Source organism: Nerophis lumbriciformis, linkage group LG25, assembly GCF_033978685.3.
Source record: "Nerophis lumbriciformis linkage group LG25, RoL_Nlum_v2.1, whole genome shotgun sequence".
In the NCBI taxonomy this organism is placed as follows: domain Eukaryota; kingdom Metazoa; phylum Chordata; class Actinopteri; order Syngnathiformes; family Syngnathidae; genus Nerophis; species Nerophis lumbriciformis.
Genome location: NC_084572.2, coordinates 6,092,501 through 6,113,666, shown reverse-complemented (window position 1 = coordinate 6,113,666; position 21,166 = coordinate 6,092,501). Strand labels below are relative to the sequence as shown.

The window sequence follows — 21,166 nt, the reverse complement described above, 5'->3', positions numbered from 1 at the left end:
AGCGAACAGGAAGTGAGACGCCCATATATGGATGTAGACGTGAATCTTCCCCTCGCCGTCTGTCTTCTTCCTCACCTTTCTCCCGTCCCTCAAACTCCGCGTCCGTCCATCACGCTGCTCGCCAGCCTTCTTTGTGGCGTCTTTTTGGCAGCAGCGTTTTGTGCGACCATCTGTCTGCTGTACTTCGCTTTCTCTCTCGCTGACTCCCCCTCTCTTCCTCTCTTGGCTGCGCTGCCAAAAAGCAACCCGACGAATCTTCTTCTTCTTCTTCTTCTTCTTCTTCGCCTTTTCCAACCTTGTGAAGTCGCATGGCGGCGTGCCGAAGAGTGCGGCGTGAGACCGGCTTCAATGGAAGAGCCTCATCTTTTAAGTAAAAGGCCAGCTGCTGGGAAGTGTTCACACTCCAGAAAGTGTGCGCTCCATATGTCACATGATCCATACTGGCCTGAATGCATGCAACACAGGAGAAACGCCCATGTTGATCGCCCTTTTCCCTCCTCTCTCTCCATCCTCAGCAGGTCCAGGGCCAACTCCCGCCGCTGATGATTCCCGTCTTTCCTCCGGACCAGAGGACGCTGGCGGCGGCGGCGGCCCAGCAGGGCTTCCTGATGCCCCCCGGTTTCAACTACAAGCCTGGCTGCAGTAAGTGCACACTTAGTCACACACTTCAGGGCACTAAAACACTCCTGAATCCATTCATCATTTTTAAAGTTCCATCAAAACATTTTGTTTTGTTAAGAAACATTTCATTATAGTAATTATATCCAATAATACATTGCGAGAGTCCAATGGTCACCCCGTGAATCTTATGTGCCCAAAGATTCACACAATAGTATATTTTTTATTTTATATATATATATATATATATATATATATATATATATATATATATATATATATATATATATATATATATATATATATATATATATATATATGTCTTAATAAGGTTATCCAAAAAATAGTGCTCGATACCGTAGTAGAGCGCAAAAAAAAAAGAACAGAAAACGAAACAACATCATCTGGTACAACCCCCCATACAGCAAAAACGTCTCAACTAACATTGGCCACAAATTCCTCACTCTGATTGACAAACACTTTCCCAAAGACAACACCCTAAGAAAAGTATTCAACAAGAACAACATTAAATTGAGCTACAGCTGTATGAACAATATACGACAAATTATCTCAAACCACAACAAAACAATTGCAAATGAGCCGTCGACCCCCGGACAGAGCGACCCCAAAACCAACAAAGGCTGCAACTGCCGCAAGAAACCTGATTGCCCTCTCAACGGGGGATGCTTACAAACATCAGTTGTTTACCAATCTAAGGTAACACGCAAGGACATTAACACATCCGACACATATGTAGGATTAACCGAGGGAGAATTCAAAACCAGATGGAACAATCACAAGGCTTCTTTCAGGAACCAAAACCTGCGGAATACCACAGAACTCAGCAAACACATTTGGGATCTCAAAGACAATAATGTTGAATATTCAATAACATGGCAAATTCTTGCATCTAGCACACCTTACAATAGTGGTAATAAAAGATGCAACCTATGCTTGAAAGAGAAACTGTTTATTATTTACCGTCCAGACCTGTCATCCCTCAACAAGCGCAGCGAAATTGTATCAGCATGCCGCCACAGACGGAAACACCTCCTAGGTAACACATGAGCCAATCACCACGCCCCTACGCCAGCCTGTACCCACCCACTCTGCGCCCTATATAAACCATGGTATGTGAATGCTCCCATTAAAATCTCCTGATGATTGAGGGAACCCCCTCATGAAACAGGCCTGTAGAGATGAAGTAGTCTTGTGATTTTTTTTCCCACACATACATATATATATATATATATATTTATATTACATTTGTCAAAGTCTGGCCCGCAAACGCCTGGAAATAAAATGTTTTAATAAAGTAGTTCATCTTTTCTTACTAAATTTCCTTGTTTTTTTCCATTTTGACATGTAAAAAAATACATTTTTAACCTTAAAATATCATTTTAAACCTTTAACGTCAGCTAATAATGCAAAAAAAAAAAAAAAAAGTAGAGTAGCATTCATTGCAAAAAAAGGAGTTTTGTTCAATTAAAGATAAATACTTAAATATCTGCTTGGCTTATAATTCCGAAGCAAGTTATCCATCAAATTGTACGCTGTAAAAATTATGTTATGGTAAAATTCTGTATCCATATAATTAACTTCGGTACCATTTTTCCATGTGCAGTAATACTATTGTAAAAAAAAAATAAAAAAAAATAAAAACGGCAGCTCTGTTGCATGAATTTTACCCTATAAAACAGTTGTACTGGTTTTCCATTAAATTGCTTTTATTCCTTTTATCATATGCTGCAAAAAAACACTGCAAATTTAATAGTGAAATTCTGGTGACTAAGCTGCCATTTTTCATTTTGAATTTTTTTTTTATAACATACATTAAAAAATATATATATGTATGTATGTAAATATATATATATATATATATATATATATATATACATATATATATATATATATATATATATATATATATATACATATATATATATATATATATATATATATACACATAAATATATATTATATATATATATATATATATATATATATATATATATATATATATATATATATTTATATTACATTTGTCAAACTCTGGCCCGCAAACGCCTGGAAATAAAATGTTTTAATAAAGTAGTTCATCTTTTCTTACTAAATTTCCTTGTTTTTTTCCATTTTGGCATGTAAAAAAATACATATGTAACCTTAAAATATCATTTTAAACCTTTAACGTCAGCTAATAATGCAAAAAAAAAAAAAAAAAAGTAGAGTAGCATTTATTGCAAAAAAAAGGAGTTTTGTTAAATTAAAGATAAATACTTAAATATCTGCTTGACTTATGATTCCGAAGCAAGTTATCCATCAAATTGTACGCTGTAAAAATTATGTTATGGTAAAATTCTGTATCCATATAATTAACTTCGGTACCATTTTTCCATGTGCAGTAATACTATTGTAAAAAAAAAATTAAAAAAAATAAAAACGGCAGCTCTGTTGCATGAATTTTACCCTATAAAACAGTTGTACTGGTTTTCCATTAAATTGCTTTTATTCCTTTTATCATATGCTGCAAAAAAACACTGCAAATTTAATAGTGAAATTCTGGTGACTAAGCTGCCATTTTTCATTTTGAATTTTTTTTTTATAACATACATTAAAAAATATATATATGTATGTATGTAAATATATATATATATATATATATATATATATATACATATATATATATATATATATATATATATATATATACATATATATATATATATATATATATATATATATACACATAAATATATATTATATATATATATATATATATATATATATATATATATATATATATATATATATATATTTATATTACATTTGTCAAACTCTGGCCCGCAAACGCCTGGAAATAAAATGTTTTAATAAAGTAGTTCATCTTTTCTTACTAAATTTCCTTGTTTTTTTCCATTTTGGCATGTAAAAAAATACATATGTAACCTTAAAATATCATTTTAAACCTTTAACGTCAGCTAATAATGCAAAAAAAAAAAAAAAAAAGTAGAGTAGCATTTATTGCAAAAAAAAGGAGTTTTGTTAAATTAAAGATAAATACTTAAATATCTGCTTGACTTATGATTCCGAAGCAAGTTATCCATCAAATTGTACGCTGTAAAAATTATGTTATGGTAAAATTCTGTATCCATATAATTAACTTCGGTACCATTTTTCCATGTGCAGTAATACTATGGTAAAAAAAAAAAAAAAAAAAAAAAAAAAAAAAAAAAAATCGGCAGCTCTGTTGCATGAATTTTACCCTATAAAACAGTTGTACTGGTTTTCCATTAAATTGCTTTTATTCCTTTTATCATATGCTGCAAAAAAAAACACTGCAAATTTAATAGTGAAATTCTGGTGACTAAGCTGCCATTTTTCATTTTGAATTTTTTTTTATAACATACATTAAAAAATATATATATGTATGTATGTAAATATATATATATATATATATGTCTTAATAAGGTTATCCAAAAAATAGTGCTCGATACCGTAGTAGAGCGCAATATATGTATGTGTGGGAAAAAAATCACAAGACTACTTCATCTCTACAGGCCTGTTTCATGAGGGGTTCCCTCAATCATCAGGAGATTTTAATGGAAGCATTCACATACCATGGTTTATATAGGGCACAGAGTGGGTAGGTACAGGCTGGCGCAGGGGCGTGGTGATTGGCTCATGTGTTACCTAGGAGGTGTTTCCGTCTGTGGCGGCATGCTGATACAATTTCGCTGCGCTTGTTGAGGGATGACAGGTCTGGACGGTATATAATAAACAGTTTCTCTTTCAAGCATAGGTTGCATCTTTTATTACCACTATTGTAAGGTGTGCTGGATGCAAGAATTTGCCATGTTATTGAATATTCAACATTATTGTCTTTGAGGTCCCAAATGTGTTTGCTGAGTTCTGTGGTATTCCGCAGGTTTTGGTTCCTGAAAGAAGCCTTGTGATTGTTCCATCTGGTTTTAAACTCTCCCTCGGTTAATCCTACATATGTGTCGGATGTGTTAATGTCCTTACGTGTTACCTTAGATTGGTAGACAACTGATGTTTGTAAGCACCCCCCGTTGAGAGGACAATCAGGTTTCTTTCGACAGTTACAGCCTTTGTTGGTATTGGAGTCGCTCTGTCCGGGGGCCGACGGCTCATTTGCAATTGTTTTGTTGTGGTTTGAGATAATTTGTCGTATATTGTTCATACAGCTGTAGCTCAATTTAATGTTGTTCTTGTTGAATACTTTCCTCAATCTGATTGACAAACACTTTCCCAAAGACAACACCCTAAGAAAAGTATTCAACAAGAACAACATTAAATTGAGCTACAGCTGTATGAACAATATACGACAAATAATCTCAAACCACAACAAAACAATTGCAAATGAGCCGTCGGCCCCCGGACAGAGCGACTCCAAAACCAACAAAGGTTGCAACTGTCGAAAGAAACCTGATTGCCCTCTCAACGGGGGGTGCTTACAAACATCAGTTGTCTACCAATCTAAGGTAACACGCAAGGACATTAACACATCCGACACATATGTAGGATTAACTGAGGGAGAGTTCAAAACCAGATGGAACAATCACAAGGCTTCTTTCAGGAACCAAAACCTGCGGAATACCACAGAACTCAGCAAACACATTTGGGACCTCAAAGACAATAATGTTGATTATTCAATAACATGGCAAATTCTTGCATCCAGCACACCTTACAATAGTGGTAATAAAAGATGCAACCTATGCTTGAAAGAGAAACTGTTTATTATTTACCGTCCAGACCTGTCATCCCTCAACAAGCGCAGCGAAATTGTAACAGCATGCCGCCACAGACGGAAACACCTCCTAGGTAACACATGAGCCAATCACCACGCCCCTACACCAGCCTGTACCCACCCACTCTGTGCCCTATATAATCCATGGTATGTGAATGCTCCCATTAAAATCTCCTGATGATTGAGGGAACCCCTCATGAAACAGGCCTGTAGAGACGAAGTAGTCTTGTGATTTTTTTCCCACACATACATATATATATATATATATATATATATATATATATATATATATATATATATATATATATATATATATATATATACACACACATAAATAAATGAAGGAGTTTGACACCCCTGGTATATATATATATATATATACATATATATGATGATGATGATGATGATGAAATAAAAAATCAATAAGTGGATGCAGAAAGAGTTCTCAAACAGTGGAGTTGCTCTCTTGTGGTTTACTTCTCCTGTTGGCTCCTTCCATTTGTCTCCTATTTTTTGATTTCTAAAAGCAACAGGACTTTTTGTGTCTTGGCTGTGAGGCTCCGGCTGTGTAGCAATGTGTTGTTTACCAGCATAAAGAGGGAGAGGTGGGCACTTGCCAGGGATGCTGGGAATAAATGCTCCATGGGGGGTTGTGGAGAAGATGTGACCTGCCCCAGGTTCTCCTCACATTAATGCGGCCAGAAGCAGCTTCCAAGGCGGCCCACACACACACACACACCGGCATGGCAGCCAGCGACGCTTTCTGCCGTGTAGCAAACAGCAAAAAATAAACAGGGAGAGAAAACGCGAGCTTCAGACTTCCTTGTAGAATTTCACAGCTTCCCAAACAAGTCCCTCCCGTCTTAATTAGCGCCACCCACACCCTTCCGAGCCCACCTAAACACACGGTCAAGTGGCGGGCTCGTCTTTTTGCAGCCTCGGCCAATTCCCTACCGGACTGCTACACACAACACCAGCAGATGAACACAGTATGTCCAAACTACGCCCGCCAAACATCACGTGATCAATTCAAATATGACTCCAGATTCATTGCAATTATCTGACATTATGAAGTGGGCATCGTGAGTAATTGAATTGTGATTGGGAATTCACACAGCACAGTATTTTTATATATATGACCCAATCCAAACAACCTTCCCTAATCATGGTGCTAAAAATGCAGCTAACATAAAGGTCAACACACACATGGTCACACACACACAACACAACCTGTGAATATTAGAAAAATGTCCATCCATCCACAACACATAATTCATTATTGAGATGGGTAGGTTGTGAGTTCAAACCCTGGCCGAGTCATACCAAAGACTATAACAATGGGAGCCATTACTTCCCTGCTTGGCACTCAGCATCAAGGGTTGGAATTGGGGGTTAAATCACCAAAAATGATTCCTGGGCGCGGCCACCGCTGCTGCCCACTGCTCCCCTCACCTCCCAGGGGGTGATCAAGGGTGATGGGTCAAATGCAGATAATGATTTCGCCACACCTAGTGTGTGTGTGACAATCATTGGCACTTTAACTTTAACTTAATATATATGAGTAATTCAGGCTAATGACCATGAATTGTAATTGGGAGTTACACAGCACAGTATTTTTATGTATATATGACCCAACCCAAACAACCTTCCCTAGTCATGTAGCTACAAATGCAGCTAACGTAAAGGTCAACACACACACAACACAACCTGCTCCCTGAACTTTGTGAATATTAGAAAAAACACATAATTCAAATTTACACCCATTTAAATCCCCTGCAATGCATGATGGGAAAAATGCAAGAATCCTCATTTTAGCTCCTTGATATTTCTGATTGATTACAACACTTTAAGACTGTTGTCATGGAAGCAAACAATATAGGAGTCCAACTTTCATATACTCAATATACAATTATATTAATGATATATCCATTAGATGTATTGTATATCCATCATATTAACATAAATATAAGTAGTTACCGTATATTACCAAATAGTAGCCCGGGCGTTTATTTCACAAAATCAATTTTGGAGACAGGCGTTTAAAAGAAGCAGGCGGTTATTTGCACCAGCCTGCACCAGGCCATTATTTGGTTACAATGGTTACTGTCCAGTATTTTTTTTTTTCGTACAAAAAACTTTAAATATAAAAGCTATTGTAAACATACAAACAAAAAAACAAGAGATCAACATGAGGTAGGATATCAAAACATACTTGCCAACCCTCCCGAATTTTCCGGGAGACTCCCGAAATGCAGCGCCTCTCCCGAAAACCTCCCGGGACAAATATTCTCCCGAAAATCTCCCGATTTTCAGCCGGAGCTGGAGGCCACGCCCCCTCCAGCTCCATGCGGACCTGAGTGAGGACAGCCTTTTTTCACGACGGGAGGACAACAGGGTGACAAGAACTAAATCATCCAGACTGGAGATAAATTGTATTATTATGTTTATCTTACCTAAAAATAAATATATTTATTAATTTAAAAAAAAAAGAAAAACTAAATACATTTTGACTATATTTTGCTAAAAACATCAAAATTAATTGTATTGTTATTTGTATTTTTTCTGACTCCTTATTACATCCAGGCATTAGAATTATACATTAAAATAAACATATTTGAAATAATTAATTTTAAATTATCATAATAATTCATTTAAAATGACCATATTTAATTATTAAAATAATGGCTTGTTTATCAACAACTTTAGCATTTTATTCATTACATTTTGAAGCTCTCAGAAGCCAAGTTATGTTATATTCCTTAAGATTTATGTATGCAAGTTTGAAGTATCAATTATCTAAACACAGTTTTGTTTGCATATTTTCAGGATATATATATATATATATATATATATATATATATATATATATATATATATATATATATATATATATATATATATATATGAAATACTTGACTTGGTGAATTGTAGCTGTCAATATACTCCTCCCCTCTTAACCACGCCCCCAACAACGCCCTGCCCCACCCCCGACCACGCCCCCACCCCCACCTCCCGAAATCGGAGGTCTCAAGGTTGGCAAGTATGTATCAAAAGACGAGATCAACAAGGCCTCACCATAGCAGTAGTGCAACAATTGTCAAATAGAATACCAACACTAAAAATAAATACACTTTTTAAATAAAGCAGCCTACCGGGAAAAATTTAATTATGGTACCAAGTGCTCAAGTATAAAACCCACCATCAAAACAGAACAATAATACTGTCACTTAAATAAAATAAAGGCTACAGTACTCCAAGTTTTACATAAAGCAGCATACAGGAAAAATAAAATGATGGTACCAAGTACAAGTATCAAACCATCAAAACAATAATACTGCAGCAAACGCAACCCCAGTAGCAGTTTAATCTGAATCATGCAAATAACAGCCCATGGGCGGCTATTTGGACATAGGCGGTTATTAGGAAGAGGCGGTTAATTCACAAAATGGGGTCAGACCCCGGGCGGTAGAGATGCGCGGTTTGCGGGCACAACCGCGGAGTCCGCGGATTATCCGCGGATCGGGCGGATGAAATTAAAAAAAAATAGATTTTATCCGCGGGTCGGGTCGGGTCGGGTGGTTGAAATAAAAAAAAATTAGATTTTAAATAGATTCAGGCGGGTGGCAGTTAAACCAATTCGGAAATATATATACATAGTTAAATGTTGTTACCCACATACGAAAAACGAGCAGGCACCTGCAGCATATGCCACAACAGAAGAAAAAAAAAAAAAGAGATGGACACTTTTACGGAGCGGAGAAGGGACGCCTCGCCGGGGTCCGGGACCGAGGCCCCTTCCCCCGAGAGGGCCCCACCGGGAGCCGTAGCTGAGGCGATCCGCGAGAAGGGCCCGACGCACGTCCAGGGTCACCACCGCGCCCACCGCACCGACACCCCGCCTTGTCCGCCTTCGCCGCGGCCGGCGTCACGCGCAGCAGGTAAGCAGCTTACCTGGCCGCCACCCCCGTGGCCGGGGGCTCGTAACAGGGGTCACTCCGCGCGCTCCGCCCGCGCAGCTTACCTGCCCGCCACCCCCATTGCCGAGGGCGCGTAACAGGGGTCACTCCGCGCGCAGTGCGCTCACGAAAGGGGTGGGGCTCACCCTGGTTGATATAGACAGCAGCTGGACGGTGGCCATGGAAGTCGGAACCCGCTAAGGAGTGTGTAACAACCCACCTGCCGAATCAACTAGCCCTGAAAATGGATGGCGCTGGAGCGTCGGGCTCATACGCGGCCGTCGCCGGCAGCGAGACGCGCTTGGAGGTGCGCTCAGCGCGGCTCCCATATGATTGCGCACTGGTGTGCGTCTGGGTCGTGACAGCGTGGCACGCGAATGTCTGTGCTGCATTGGATCAGTCTCCTTTCTTTAACAGGCAAAAGCTTTATAACCTCACTAATGCCTTGCATCGTCTATATTAGATATATAACAACGGGCGGGTGCGGGCGGGTGCGGGCGGATGCGGTTCTGATCAAATGTTACATCGGGTGGATGGCGGATGGTTGACGACTTTCTGATGCGGTTGCGGATGAAATAATTGCCTATCCGCGCATCTCTACCGGGCGGCTATTAGGACATAGGCGGTTATTTGGCCAAGGGCAGTTTATTTGGTAATATACGGTACTTTACATCAATCGGCTTTCGGCCACTGGCCATGTTTTTTTCTTAGCTCAACGTGGCCCCCAAGTGAAAAAATTAGGACACCCCCATTCCTGTCCTAAGTAGAAGTGAGAGTTGTATTTTATAGGAAGTCATGTGCACTCGCTCACATTCTTTGAAGTTGACAGTGAATCGGCACTTTTTCAGTCTTGCTTAATTCCACTCACATTCCCGCCAACTTTGCATGACAATGAAGGACATTCCAGCGCAGTAATTGCAGCCAAGACTATCTGCACTTTTGCACAATCACCATTAATCCACCTTTTCTTATTATTTCACCCCTTTTTTGTCCATATCGTGATCAATGTGCACCACTTGAGGGACCCCCCGAATAATGTGACGTTTCCATTCAACAGGAAGTCATTAAATAATAGGAAAAATACTCTCTATATTTAGGGCCCGCATGGCCCATTGCAAAAGGACTCCCGATATTTGACGCACACATCAGGGCTGGCGAAAATTGCCGTTTGATAAAAAAACCAAACCCCAAAAATCAAAATTGCGCTCTAGCGCCCCCTAGGAAAAAAAAAACTAGACTGCCTGTAACTCCCACTAGGAAGGTCGGAGAGACATAAAACAAAAACCTCTATGAAGCTCTGACTTAGACCTAAATTTCATTAATGGTACATTCTCGGGCAAAAATCAACAGGAAGTTGGCAATTCCCCCTTTAAGACAAAAAAGTACTAAAAACAGCTCTTTGAGCTGTTATTTGACCCCCTTAACATGCTTCAAAACTCACCGAACTGAACACACACATCAGGACTGGCAAAAATTGCGATCTAATAAAAAAACCTAACCCCAAATCTCAAAATTGTGCTCTAGCGCAATTTTTTAATGAAACGCACAAAAAACTGCTCCTCGGATGAAAAAACTGACAAAACTGCCTGTAACTCCCACTGGGAAGGTCGGAGAGACATGAAACAAAAACCTCTATGTAGGTCTCACTTAGACCTACATTTCATAAATTGACAACCCCCAGCAAAAATCAACAGGAAGTTTGCTATTCCCCCTTCAAAACAAATTTTTTGTAAAAACCGGTCACCTTCCTTCAAAAACTATCTCCTCTGAGCGCGTTTGTCGTCTCGGCTTCAAACTAACACAGGAGAGAGATTAAACCCTTGTGTATAAAATAACAGAACAGCGTTTCAATACCTGCTCCGGTTTTGATTTTATGACCCTTCAAAGACCCGCAAAAATCAACAGGAAGTTGGCAATTCCCCCTTTAAGACAAAAAAGTACTAAAAACAGTCACTTTTGCCTCTTTGAGCTGTTATTTGACCCCCTTAACATGCTTCAAAACTCACCGAACTGAACACACATCAGGACTGGCAAAAATTGCGATCTAATAAAAAAAACCTAACCCCAAATCTCAAAATTGTGCTCTAGCGCAATTTTTTAATGAAACGCACAAAAAACTGCTCCTCGGATGAAAAAACTGACAAAACTGCCTGTAACTCCCACCGGAAAGGTCGGAGAGACATGAAACAAAAACCTCTATGTAGGTCTCACTTAGACCTACATTTCATAAACTGACAACCCCCAGCAAAAATCAACAGGAAGTTTGCTATTCCCCCTTCAAAACAATTTTTTTGTAAAAACCGGTCACCTTCCTTCAAAAACTATCTCCTCTGAGCGCGTTTGTCGTCTCGGCTTCAAACTAACACAGGAGAGAGATTAAACCCTTGTGTATAAAATAACAGAACAGCGTTTTAATACCTGCTCCGGTTTTGATTTTATGACCCTTCAAATACCCGCAAAAATCAACAGGAAGTTGGCAATTCCCCCTTTAAGACAAAAAAGTACTAAAAACAGTCACTTTTGCCTCTTTGAGCTGTTATTTGACCCCCTTAACATGCTTCAAAACTCACCGAACTGAACACACATCAGGACTGGCAAAAATTGCAATCTAATAAAAAAACCTAACCCCAAATCTCAAAATTGTGCTCTAGCGCAATTTTTTTAATGAAACGCACAAAAAACTGCTCCTCGGATGAAAAAACTGACAAAACTGCCTGTAACTCCCACTGGGAAGGTCGGAGAGACATGAAACAAAAACCTCTATGTAGGTCTCACTTAGACCTACATTTCATAAATTGACAACCCCCAGCAAAAATCAACAGGAAGTTTGCTATTCCCCCTTCAAAACAATTTTTTTGTAAAAACCGGTCACCTTCCTTCAAAAACTATCTCCTCTGAGCGCGTTTGTCGTCTCGGCTTCAAACTAACACAGGAGAGAGATTAAACCCTTGTGTATAAAATAACAGAACAGCGTTTTAATACCTGCTCCGGTTTTGATTTTATGACCCTTCAAAGACCCGCAAAAATCAACAGGAAGTTGGCAATTCCCCTTTTAAGACAAAAAAGTACTAAAAACAGTCACTTTTGCCTCTTTGAGCTGTTATTTGACCCCCTTAACATGCTTCAAAACTCACCGAACTGAACACACATCAGGACTGGCAAAAATTGCGATCTAATAAAAAAACCTAACCCCAAATCTCAAAATTGTGCTCTAGCGCAATTTTTTAATGAAACGCACAAAAAACTGCTCCTCGGATGAAAAAACTGACAAAACTGCCTGTAACTCCCACCGGAAAGGTCGGAGAGACATGAAACAAAAACCTCTATGTAGGTCTCACTTAGACCTACATTTCATAAATTGACAACCCCCAGCAAAAATCAACAGGAAGTTTGCTATTCCCCCTTCAAAACAATTTTTTTGTAAAAACCGGTCACCTTCCTTCAAAAACTATCTCCTCTGAGCGCGTTTGTCGTCTCGGCCTCAAACTAACACAGGAGAGAGATTAAACCCTTGTGTATAAAATAACAGAACAGCGTTTTAATACCTGCTCCGGTTTTGATTTTATGACCCTTCAAAGACCCGCTGCGCTGATGCTGCTGCGCTGCTGTTTTTTTTAAGATGGCTGCTTAAAAGCAGGAAGCACCAACGTGCCCACACAATGCAGACAAGGTAGGTACACTAGACAAAAGTCTTGGGACACTTCAGACTAAAAGTAGACAAAAGTATTGGGACACTTATGACTATCACTGGACAAAAGTATTGGGACATTTAGGACTAGCACCTGCCAAATACGCGGGCCCGACCAATGCTGCTTGCAGCTTTAATTGTTATTATTATTTTCCTGTTTAGCAGGAGACAGTACAGTTTGACATGGCTGCAACATACAAGTAGCATCATTGTAATGAAGTAGGTGTGGAATTAAGTCCATGAAGAGAGGACATGAGGGTGACAATACCCTCACCTCCTGCGCTTTGTGGCAGGGCCTTAGGGAAGAAGACCCAATCAGGCCCTGGCACACAAAGGGAAGCTCTGACAGACTCAGGTCTAGAGGGGAGGGACCTAGGGACAACCCCCACCCCCCCCCCCCCCCCACCCCCTCCCCAAATGACACAGAAAAACAAGATGTTTGTCATGTTCCTGTTAAATCAAGACATCTTCTCAACACTTCTGTCCACAGGTGACCCCTACCCACTCCAGCTCATCCCCACAACAATGGCTGCCACCACGCCAGGCCTGGGACCCCTTCAGCTCCAGGTAAGATGTCCGGTGGCTCTACTTGGGGTACCCCCCCGTGCAGGGGTGTCCAAACTAGTAAGATGTCCAGTGACTCTACTTGGGGTACCCCCCCGTGCAGGGGTGTCCAAACTAGTAAGATGTCCGATTGCTCTACTTGGGGTACCCCCAGTGCAGCGGTGTCCGAACTAGTAAGATGTCCGATTGCTCTACTTGGGGTACCCCCAGTGCAGGGGTGTCCAAACTAGTAAGATGTCCAGTGGCTCTACTTGGGGTACCCCCCCGTGCAGGGGTGTCCAAACTAGTAAGATGTCCAGTGGCTCTACTTGGGGTTCTCCCCCCAAGCAGGGGTGTCCGAACTAGTAAGATGTCCAGTGGCTCTACTTGGGGTACCCCCAGTGCAGGGGTGTCCAAACTAGTAAGATGTCCGGTGGCTCTACTTGGGGTACCCCCCGTGCAGGGGTGTCCAAACTAGTAAGATGTCCGGTGGCTCTACTTGGGGTACCCCCAGTGCAGCGGTGTCCGAACTAGTAAGATGTCCGATTGCTCTACTTGGGGTACCCCCAGTGCAGGGGTGTCCAAACTAGTAAGATGTCCGATTGCTCTACTTGGGGTACCTCCAGTGCAAGGGTGTCAGAAGTAATAAGATGTGCAGTGGTTCTACTTGGGGAACCCCCAGTGCAGGGGTGTCCAAACTAGTAAGATGTCCAGTGGCTCTACTTGGGGTAACCCCAGTGCAGGGGTGTCCAAATTAATAAAATGTCCAGTGGCTCTACTTGGGGTACCCCCAGTGCAGGGGTGTCCAAACTACTAAGATGTCCGATTGCTCTACTTGGGGTACCCCCAGTGCAGGGGTGTCCAAACTAGTAAGATGTCCAGTGGCTCTACTTGGGGTACCCCCAGTACAGGGGTATCCAAATTAATAAAATGTCCAGTGGCTCTACTTGGGGTACCCCCAGTGCAGGGGTGTCCAAATTAATAAAATGTCCAGTGGCTCTACTTGGGGTACCCCCAGTGCAGGGGTGTCCAAACTAGTAAGATGTCCGATTGCTCTACTTGGGGTACCCCCAGTGCAGCAGTGTCCGAACTAGTAAGATGTCCGGTGGCTCTACTTGGGGTACCCCCCCGTGCATGGGTGTCCAAACTAGTAAGATATCCAGTGGCTCTACTTGGGGTACACCCCCGTGCAGGGGTGTCCAAACTAGTAAGATGTCCAGTGGCTCTACTTGGGGTACCCCCAGTGCAGGGGTGTCCAAATTAATAAAATGTCCAGTGGCTCTACTTGGGGTACCCCCAGTGCAGCGGTGTCCGAACTAGTAAGATGTCCAGTGGCTCTACTTGGGGTACCCCCAGTGCAGGGGTGTCCAAACTAGTAAGATGTCCGATTGCTCTACTTGGGGTACCTCCAGTGCAGGGGTGTCAGAAGTAATAAGATGTGCAGTGGTTCTACTTGGGGTACCCCCAGTGCAGGGGTGTCCAAACTAGTAAGATGTCCAGTGGCTCTACTTGGGGTACCCCCAGTGCAGGGGTGTCTGCTGACATGAGTTTAACAAGGAATGTGGCCACAGGGAGAATTGACTTTGGGAAAGTCAATTTAGAGGCATATTTATCAGCATCTTGTGGTCAACATCAGAAGATTAATTGTATTTGAAAAGCCAGAAGCAGAAGATGCAAACAACCTCCCCTAGTCATGGTACAGTAAAAAATAAAAAATAAAATAAAACCAACACTAAATGCACACAGACATGGTCAAACATAACAATTTGTGGATATTATTATTTGTTAAACGTCCACGCACCATACAAAAAATTCAGAATTACAGTCATTTAAAACCATTACAATGCATGATGGGAAAAATGTCAAACACTCTCCACACTTATCATGTTTGCTGCATTTTAGCTGCTTGATACTTCTGATTGGTTACACAACTTTAAGGAGGTCGTCACCAAAGTAAACTTTTACACACTCTTAATGTCCAATTATACACACACACACACACACACACACACACACACACACACACACACACACACACACACACACACACACGCCTGTGACACGCCCGACCTTACATACTGTATGTTGGCCACTGCAGGGACGCATCACCACGCTGTGGGTAAACGTTTCCCTGCGCCATTGCTGATTTCATTAGGACTCGTGTGTGTGTGTGTGTGTGTGTGTGTGTGCATGTGTGTGTGTGTGTGTGTGTGTGAGTGTGTGTGTGTGTGTGTGTGTGTGATGTCCTCAGATCACTTCTTCAATCCAGCGGTCCATATGTTCCGCAGTGTTCCGCCGCCGCACTTAAAATCTCGGCTTTGTCCACCAAGCGCTAAAAAACTCACACACACACACACACACACACACACACACACACACACACACACACACACACACACACACACACACACACACACACACACACACATTGAGATTAGGGCTTTGTACTAAAAGTCTAAATATGGGAGGATTTATTCATGTGATACTTCGCTTGCTTTTTTGTTTGTTTTGTTTTTTTCACCTTTAGGTCGCCATAGCAACACATTCTGATTGATCATGACCATAATCCATAGTGCACCTTATCAGATGGTATACATGCATCATTGAAAAGTTCTTATTATAATAAAGTCAGGAGGTCTTAACATTTTTGACATCAGGGCCCAACTTTTCCACTACACAGGGGCCCCGGGGCCCAGTGAATTTGTCATCTTACTCTTGATTTGAATTGTATTCAAGAATTCTAATTTATAAATAAGTTGTAACCAAATATAAATGACTGGGGATGTAACGATATGAAAATGTCATATTGTGGTTATTGAGAGCAAAATGATCACACTTATCATTATTATCACGGTACTTATCATTATTATCATGGTACTTATCATTATTATCACGGTACTTATCATTATTATCACAGTACTTATCATTATTATCACAGTACTTATCATTATTATTACGGTACTTATCATTATTATCACGGTACTTATCATTATTATCACGGTACTTTTCATTATTATAACGCTACTTATCATTATTATAACGGTACTTATCATTATTATCACGGTACTTATCATTATTATCACGGTACTTATCATTATTATCACAGTACTTATCATTATTATTACGGTACTTATCATTATTATCACAATACTTATCATTATTATCACGGTACTTATCATTATTATCACAGTACTTATCATTATTATAACGGTACTTATCATTATTATCATGGTACTTTTCATTATTATCACGGTACTTATCATTATTATCACGGTACTTATCATTATTATCATGGTACTTATCATTATTATCACGGTACTTATCATTATTATCACGGTACTTATCATTATTATCATGGTACTTTTCATTATTATAATGGTACTTATCATTATTATCATGGTACTTATCATTATTATCACGGTACTTATCATTATAATCACGGTACTTATAATTAGTATCACGGTACTTATCATTATTATCACGGTACTTATCATTATTATTATCATGGTACTTATCATTATTATCATGGTACTTATCATTATTATCACAGTACTTATCATTATAATCACAGTACTTATAATTAGTACCACGGTACTTATCATTATTATCACGGCACTTATCATTATTATAACGGTACTTATCATTATTATCACGGTACTTATCATTATTATCACGGCACTTATCATTATTATCATGGTACTTATCATTATTATCATGGTACTTTTCATTATTATAACGGTACTTATCATTATTATCACGGTACTTATCATTATTATCATGGTACTTTTCATTATTATAATGGTACTTATCATTATTATCACGGTACTTATCATTATTATCACAATACTTATCATTATTATCACGGTACTTATCATTATTATCACAGTACTTATCATTATTATAACGGTACTTATCATTATTATCATGGTACTTTTCATTATTATAACGGTATTTATCATTATTATCACGGTACTTATCATTATTATCACGGTACTTATCATTATTATCATGGTACTTATCATTATTATCATGGTACTTATCATTATTATCACAGTACTTATCATTATTATCACGGTACTTATCATTATTATCACAGTACTTATCATTATTATCACGGTATTTATCAGTATTATCACGGTACTTAGCATTATAATCACGGTACTTATAATTAGTATCACGGTACTTATCATTATTATCACGGTACTTATCATTATTATCACGGTACTTATCATTATTATCATGGTACTTATCATTATTATCACGGTACTTATCATTATTATCACGGTACTTATCATTATTATCATGGTACTTATCATTATTATCACGGTACTTATCATTATTATCACGGTACTTATCATTATTATCACGGTACTTATCAATCAATCAATCAATGTTTATTTATATAGCCCTAAATCACAAGTGTCTCAAAGGGCTGCACAACTTATCATTATTATCACGGTACTTATCATTATTATCACGGTACTTATCAGTATTATCACGGTACTTAGCATTATAATCACGGTACTTATAATTAGTATCACGGTACTTATCATTATTATCACGGTACTTATCATTATTATCATGGTACTTTTCATTATTATAACGGTACTTATCATTATTATCACGGTACTTATCATTATTATCACGGTACTTATCATTATTATCACAATACTTATCATTATTATCACGGTACGGTACACATAGATGTTTATTTAACAAACACATAGATGTTTATTTAACAAACACATAGATGTTTATTTAACAAATACACAGATTATTTTAGTTTATTTAACAAACACATAGATGTTTATTTAACAAACACACGGATTATTTTAGTTAATTTAACAAACACATAGATGTTTATTTAACAAATACACATATTATTTTAGTTTATTTAACAACTACATAGATGTTTATTTAACAAACACACGGATTATTTTAGTTTATTTAACAAACACATAGATGTTTATTTAACAAACACATAGATGTTTATTCAACAAACACATAGATGTTTATTTAACAAACACATAGATGTTTATTTAACAAACACATAGATGTTTATTTAACAAACACATAGATGTTTACTTAACAAACACATAGATGTTTATTTAACAAACACACGGATTATTTTAGTTTATTTAGCAAACACATAGATGTCTATTTAACAAACACACGGATTATTTTAGTTTATTTAACAAACACATAGATGTTTATTTAACAAACACACGGATTATTTTAGTTTATTTAACAAACACATAGATGTTTATTTAACAAATACACAGATTATTTTAGTTTATTTAACAAACACATAGATGTTTATTTAACAAACACATAGATGTTTATTTAACAAACACATAGATGTTTATTTAACAAACACATAGATGTTTATTTAACAAATACACAGATTATTTTAGTTTATTTAACAAACACATAGATGTTTATTTAACAAACACATAGATGTTTATTTAACAAACACATAGATGTTTACTTAACAAACACATATATGTTTATTTAACAAACACACGGATTATTTTAGTTTATTTAACAAACACAAAGATGTTTATTTAACAAACACACAGATCATTTTAGTTTATTTAACAAACACATAGATGTTTATTTAACAAATACACAGATTATTTTAGTTTACTTAACAAACACATAGATGTTTATTTAACAAACACAAGGCCTGCTTTTGTTGAGAGCAACTTCCTACTAATTTCGTCGACGTCTTATTTTGAAAGGCCTGCGTTTGTTGAGTGCAACTTTCTACTAATTACGTCGCCGTCTTATTTTGAAAGGCCTGCTTTTTTCATGGTACTTTTCATTATTAGAACGGTACTTGTCATTATTATCACGGTACTTATCATTATTATCACGGTACTTATCATTATTATCACGGTACTTATCATTATTATCACGGTACTTATCATTATTATCAACTACATTTAGAAAGTGTTTTTTAATTAAACTGTCAATAGAATGAAAGTGCAATTGAAAATACAGCTTCACCACTTTGGTCATAAGTTTTGCGCATTTTTTTCATGACTTTAACATTGTCATTACTGCCACAAGTGGTGTAAAAGTGTATTGCAAGCTATCTGAGCTAAAAAGGTGTATTTGTGGTGACTGATTGAACGTCCATGATGCTTACCGATCTGAAATAATTGTACGTGTGAATAAAAAGAACGACCCTGATGGAACGCCACAATAACGCGGGCAGAGAAAAGCGTCCCTGAGTGGTGTGGCGTTCTTGGAAATATGTCATAATCTCCTGCTGGATAGAAGTCCCACTCAATGGCAGCTTGTAAGTCCTGCATGTTGTTCAAGGACGTGGCGTGGACATTTAGCCTTTTAATCTGCGGGGGATGAGTGTGACATTGTGCATTAGACGCTGGTAATGATGGGATTGATATGATCCGCACAAATGGAGGAAAGTGAGGAGGTAGACTTGTTTAGACGCAGAGGAAGGAATTGTGTGAGGCTTAAAGAGGGTCAATGGCGAGGGTCGGCGAGGCAGATGTTGCGACATATTGTCCTGGATTAGTGCGCTGTACACGGGGGACAACGGGGGGGGCAAACAAACACATGCGGGATGCAAGCGCTACAAGTCCAAGTGGAGGCACGTACACAAAAAGAGACGTCTTGAAACATCAACGCTCGCCCTTTTTTATTGCAGGAAAACAAATGAACACCCTTAAGAAAATGACATCATGATGTTGACTTTTTGGACATTTTTTTAAAAGGCAAAAACATTGAAAATGCTTTGGAAATGAAAACAAAGTGAATTAAAGTGAAATGAAATGATAAGTGTTTTATTATGTACTGGTTTGTTATTAAAAAGGCTGTGTCAGATATGACACAGATTGAAAATCACATATAGAGATAACTTTTTGTAAAACCAAAAAAAAGCATTTGTTCAGACAGACCAATAAAAGCTACGGTTTAGAATCATTGGAAGTCTCTGTCATGTATTTAGTGGTTCAGGCTTTAAAGGCTTCCATTCCCAAACACGGCACAGTGTTCTTCACCAGCGTGGAGGCACCACACCACTAACACAACAGCAAGTGGAGCTTCTTTTATTTCACAAACACATAGATGTTTATTTAACAAACACACAGATTATTTTAGTTTATTTAACAAACACATAGATGTTTACTTAACAAACACATATATGTTTATTTAACAAATACACAGATTATTTTAGTTTATTTAACAAACACATAGATGTTTACTTAACAAACACATATATGTTTATTTAACAAATACACAGATTATTTTAGTTTATTTAACAAACACATAGATGTTTATTTAACAAACACATAGATGTTTATTTAACAAATACACAGATTATTTTAGTTTATTTAACAAACACATAGATGTTTATTTAACAAATACACAGATTATTTTAGTTTATTTAACAAACACATAGATGTTTATTTAACAAACACATAGATGTTTATTTCACAAACACACAGATGTTTATTTAACAAACACATAGATGTTTATTTAACAAACACATAGATGTTTATTTAACAAATACACAGATTATTTTAGTTTATTTAACAAACACATAGATGTTTATTTAACAAATAC

General features: G+C 38.1%; 1 protein-coding gene across 4 annotated transcripts in view; it reads left to right on the top strand.

The window, feature by feature from the left end:
* sox5 (SRY-box transcription factor 5) overlaps positions 1 to 21,166 on the top strand; it is a 287,530-nt gene that overhangs the window by 183,431 nt on the left and 82,933 nt on the right. For all 4 annotated transcript variants that reach the window (XM_061983606.2, XM_061983605.2, XM_061983604.2 and 1 more), the window contains 2 exons: positions 516 to 642; positions 13,521 to 13,597. In XM_061983606.2, the coding sequence (XP_061839590.1) occupies positions 516 to 642; positions 13,521 to 13,597 (204 nt within the window). The remainder of the gene's footprint in view (positions 1 to 515; positions 643 to 13,520; positions 13,598 to 21,166) is intronic.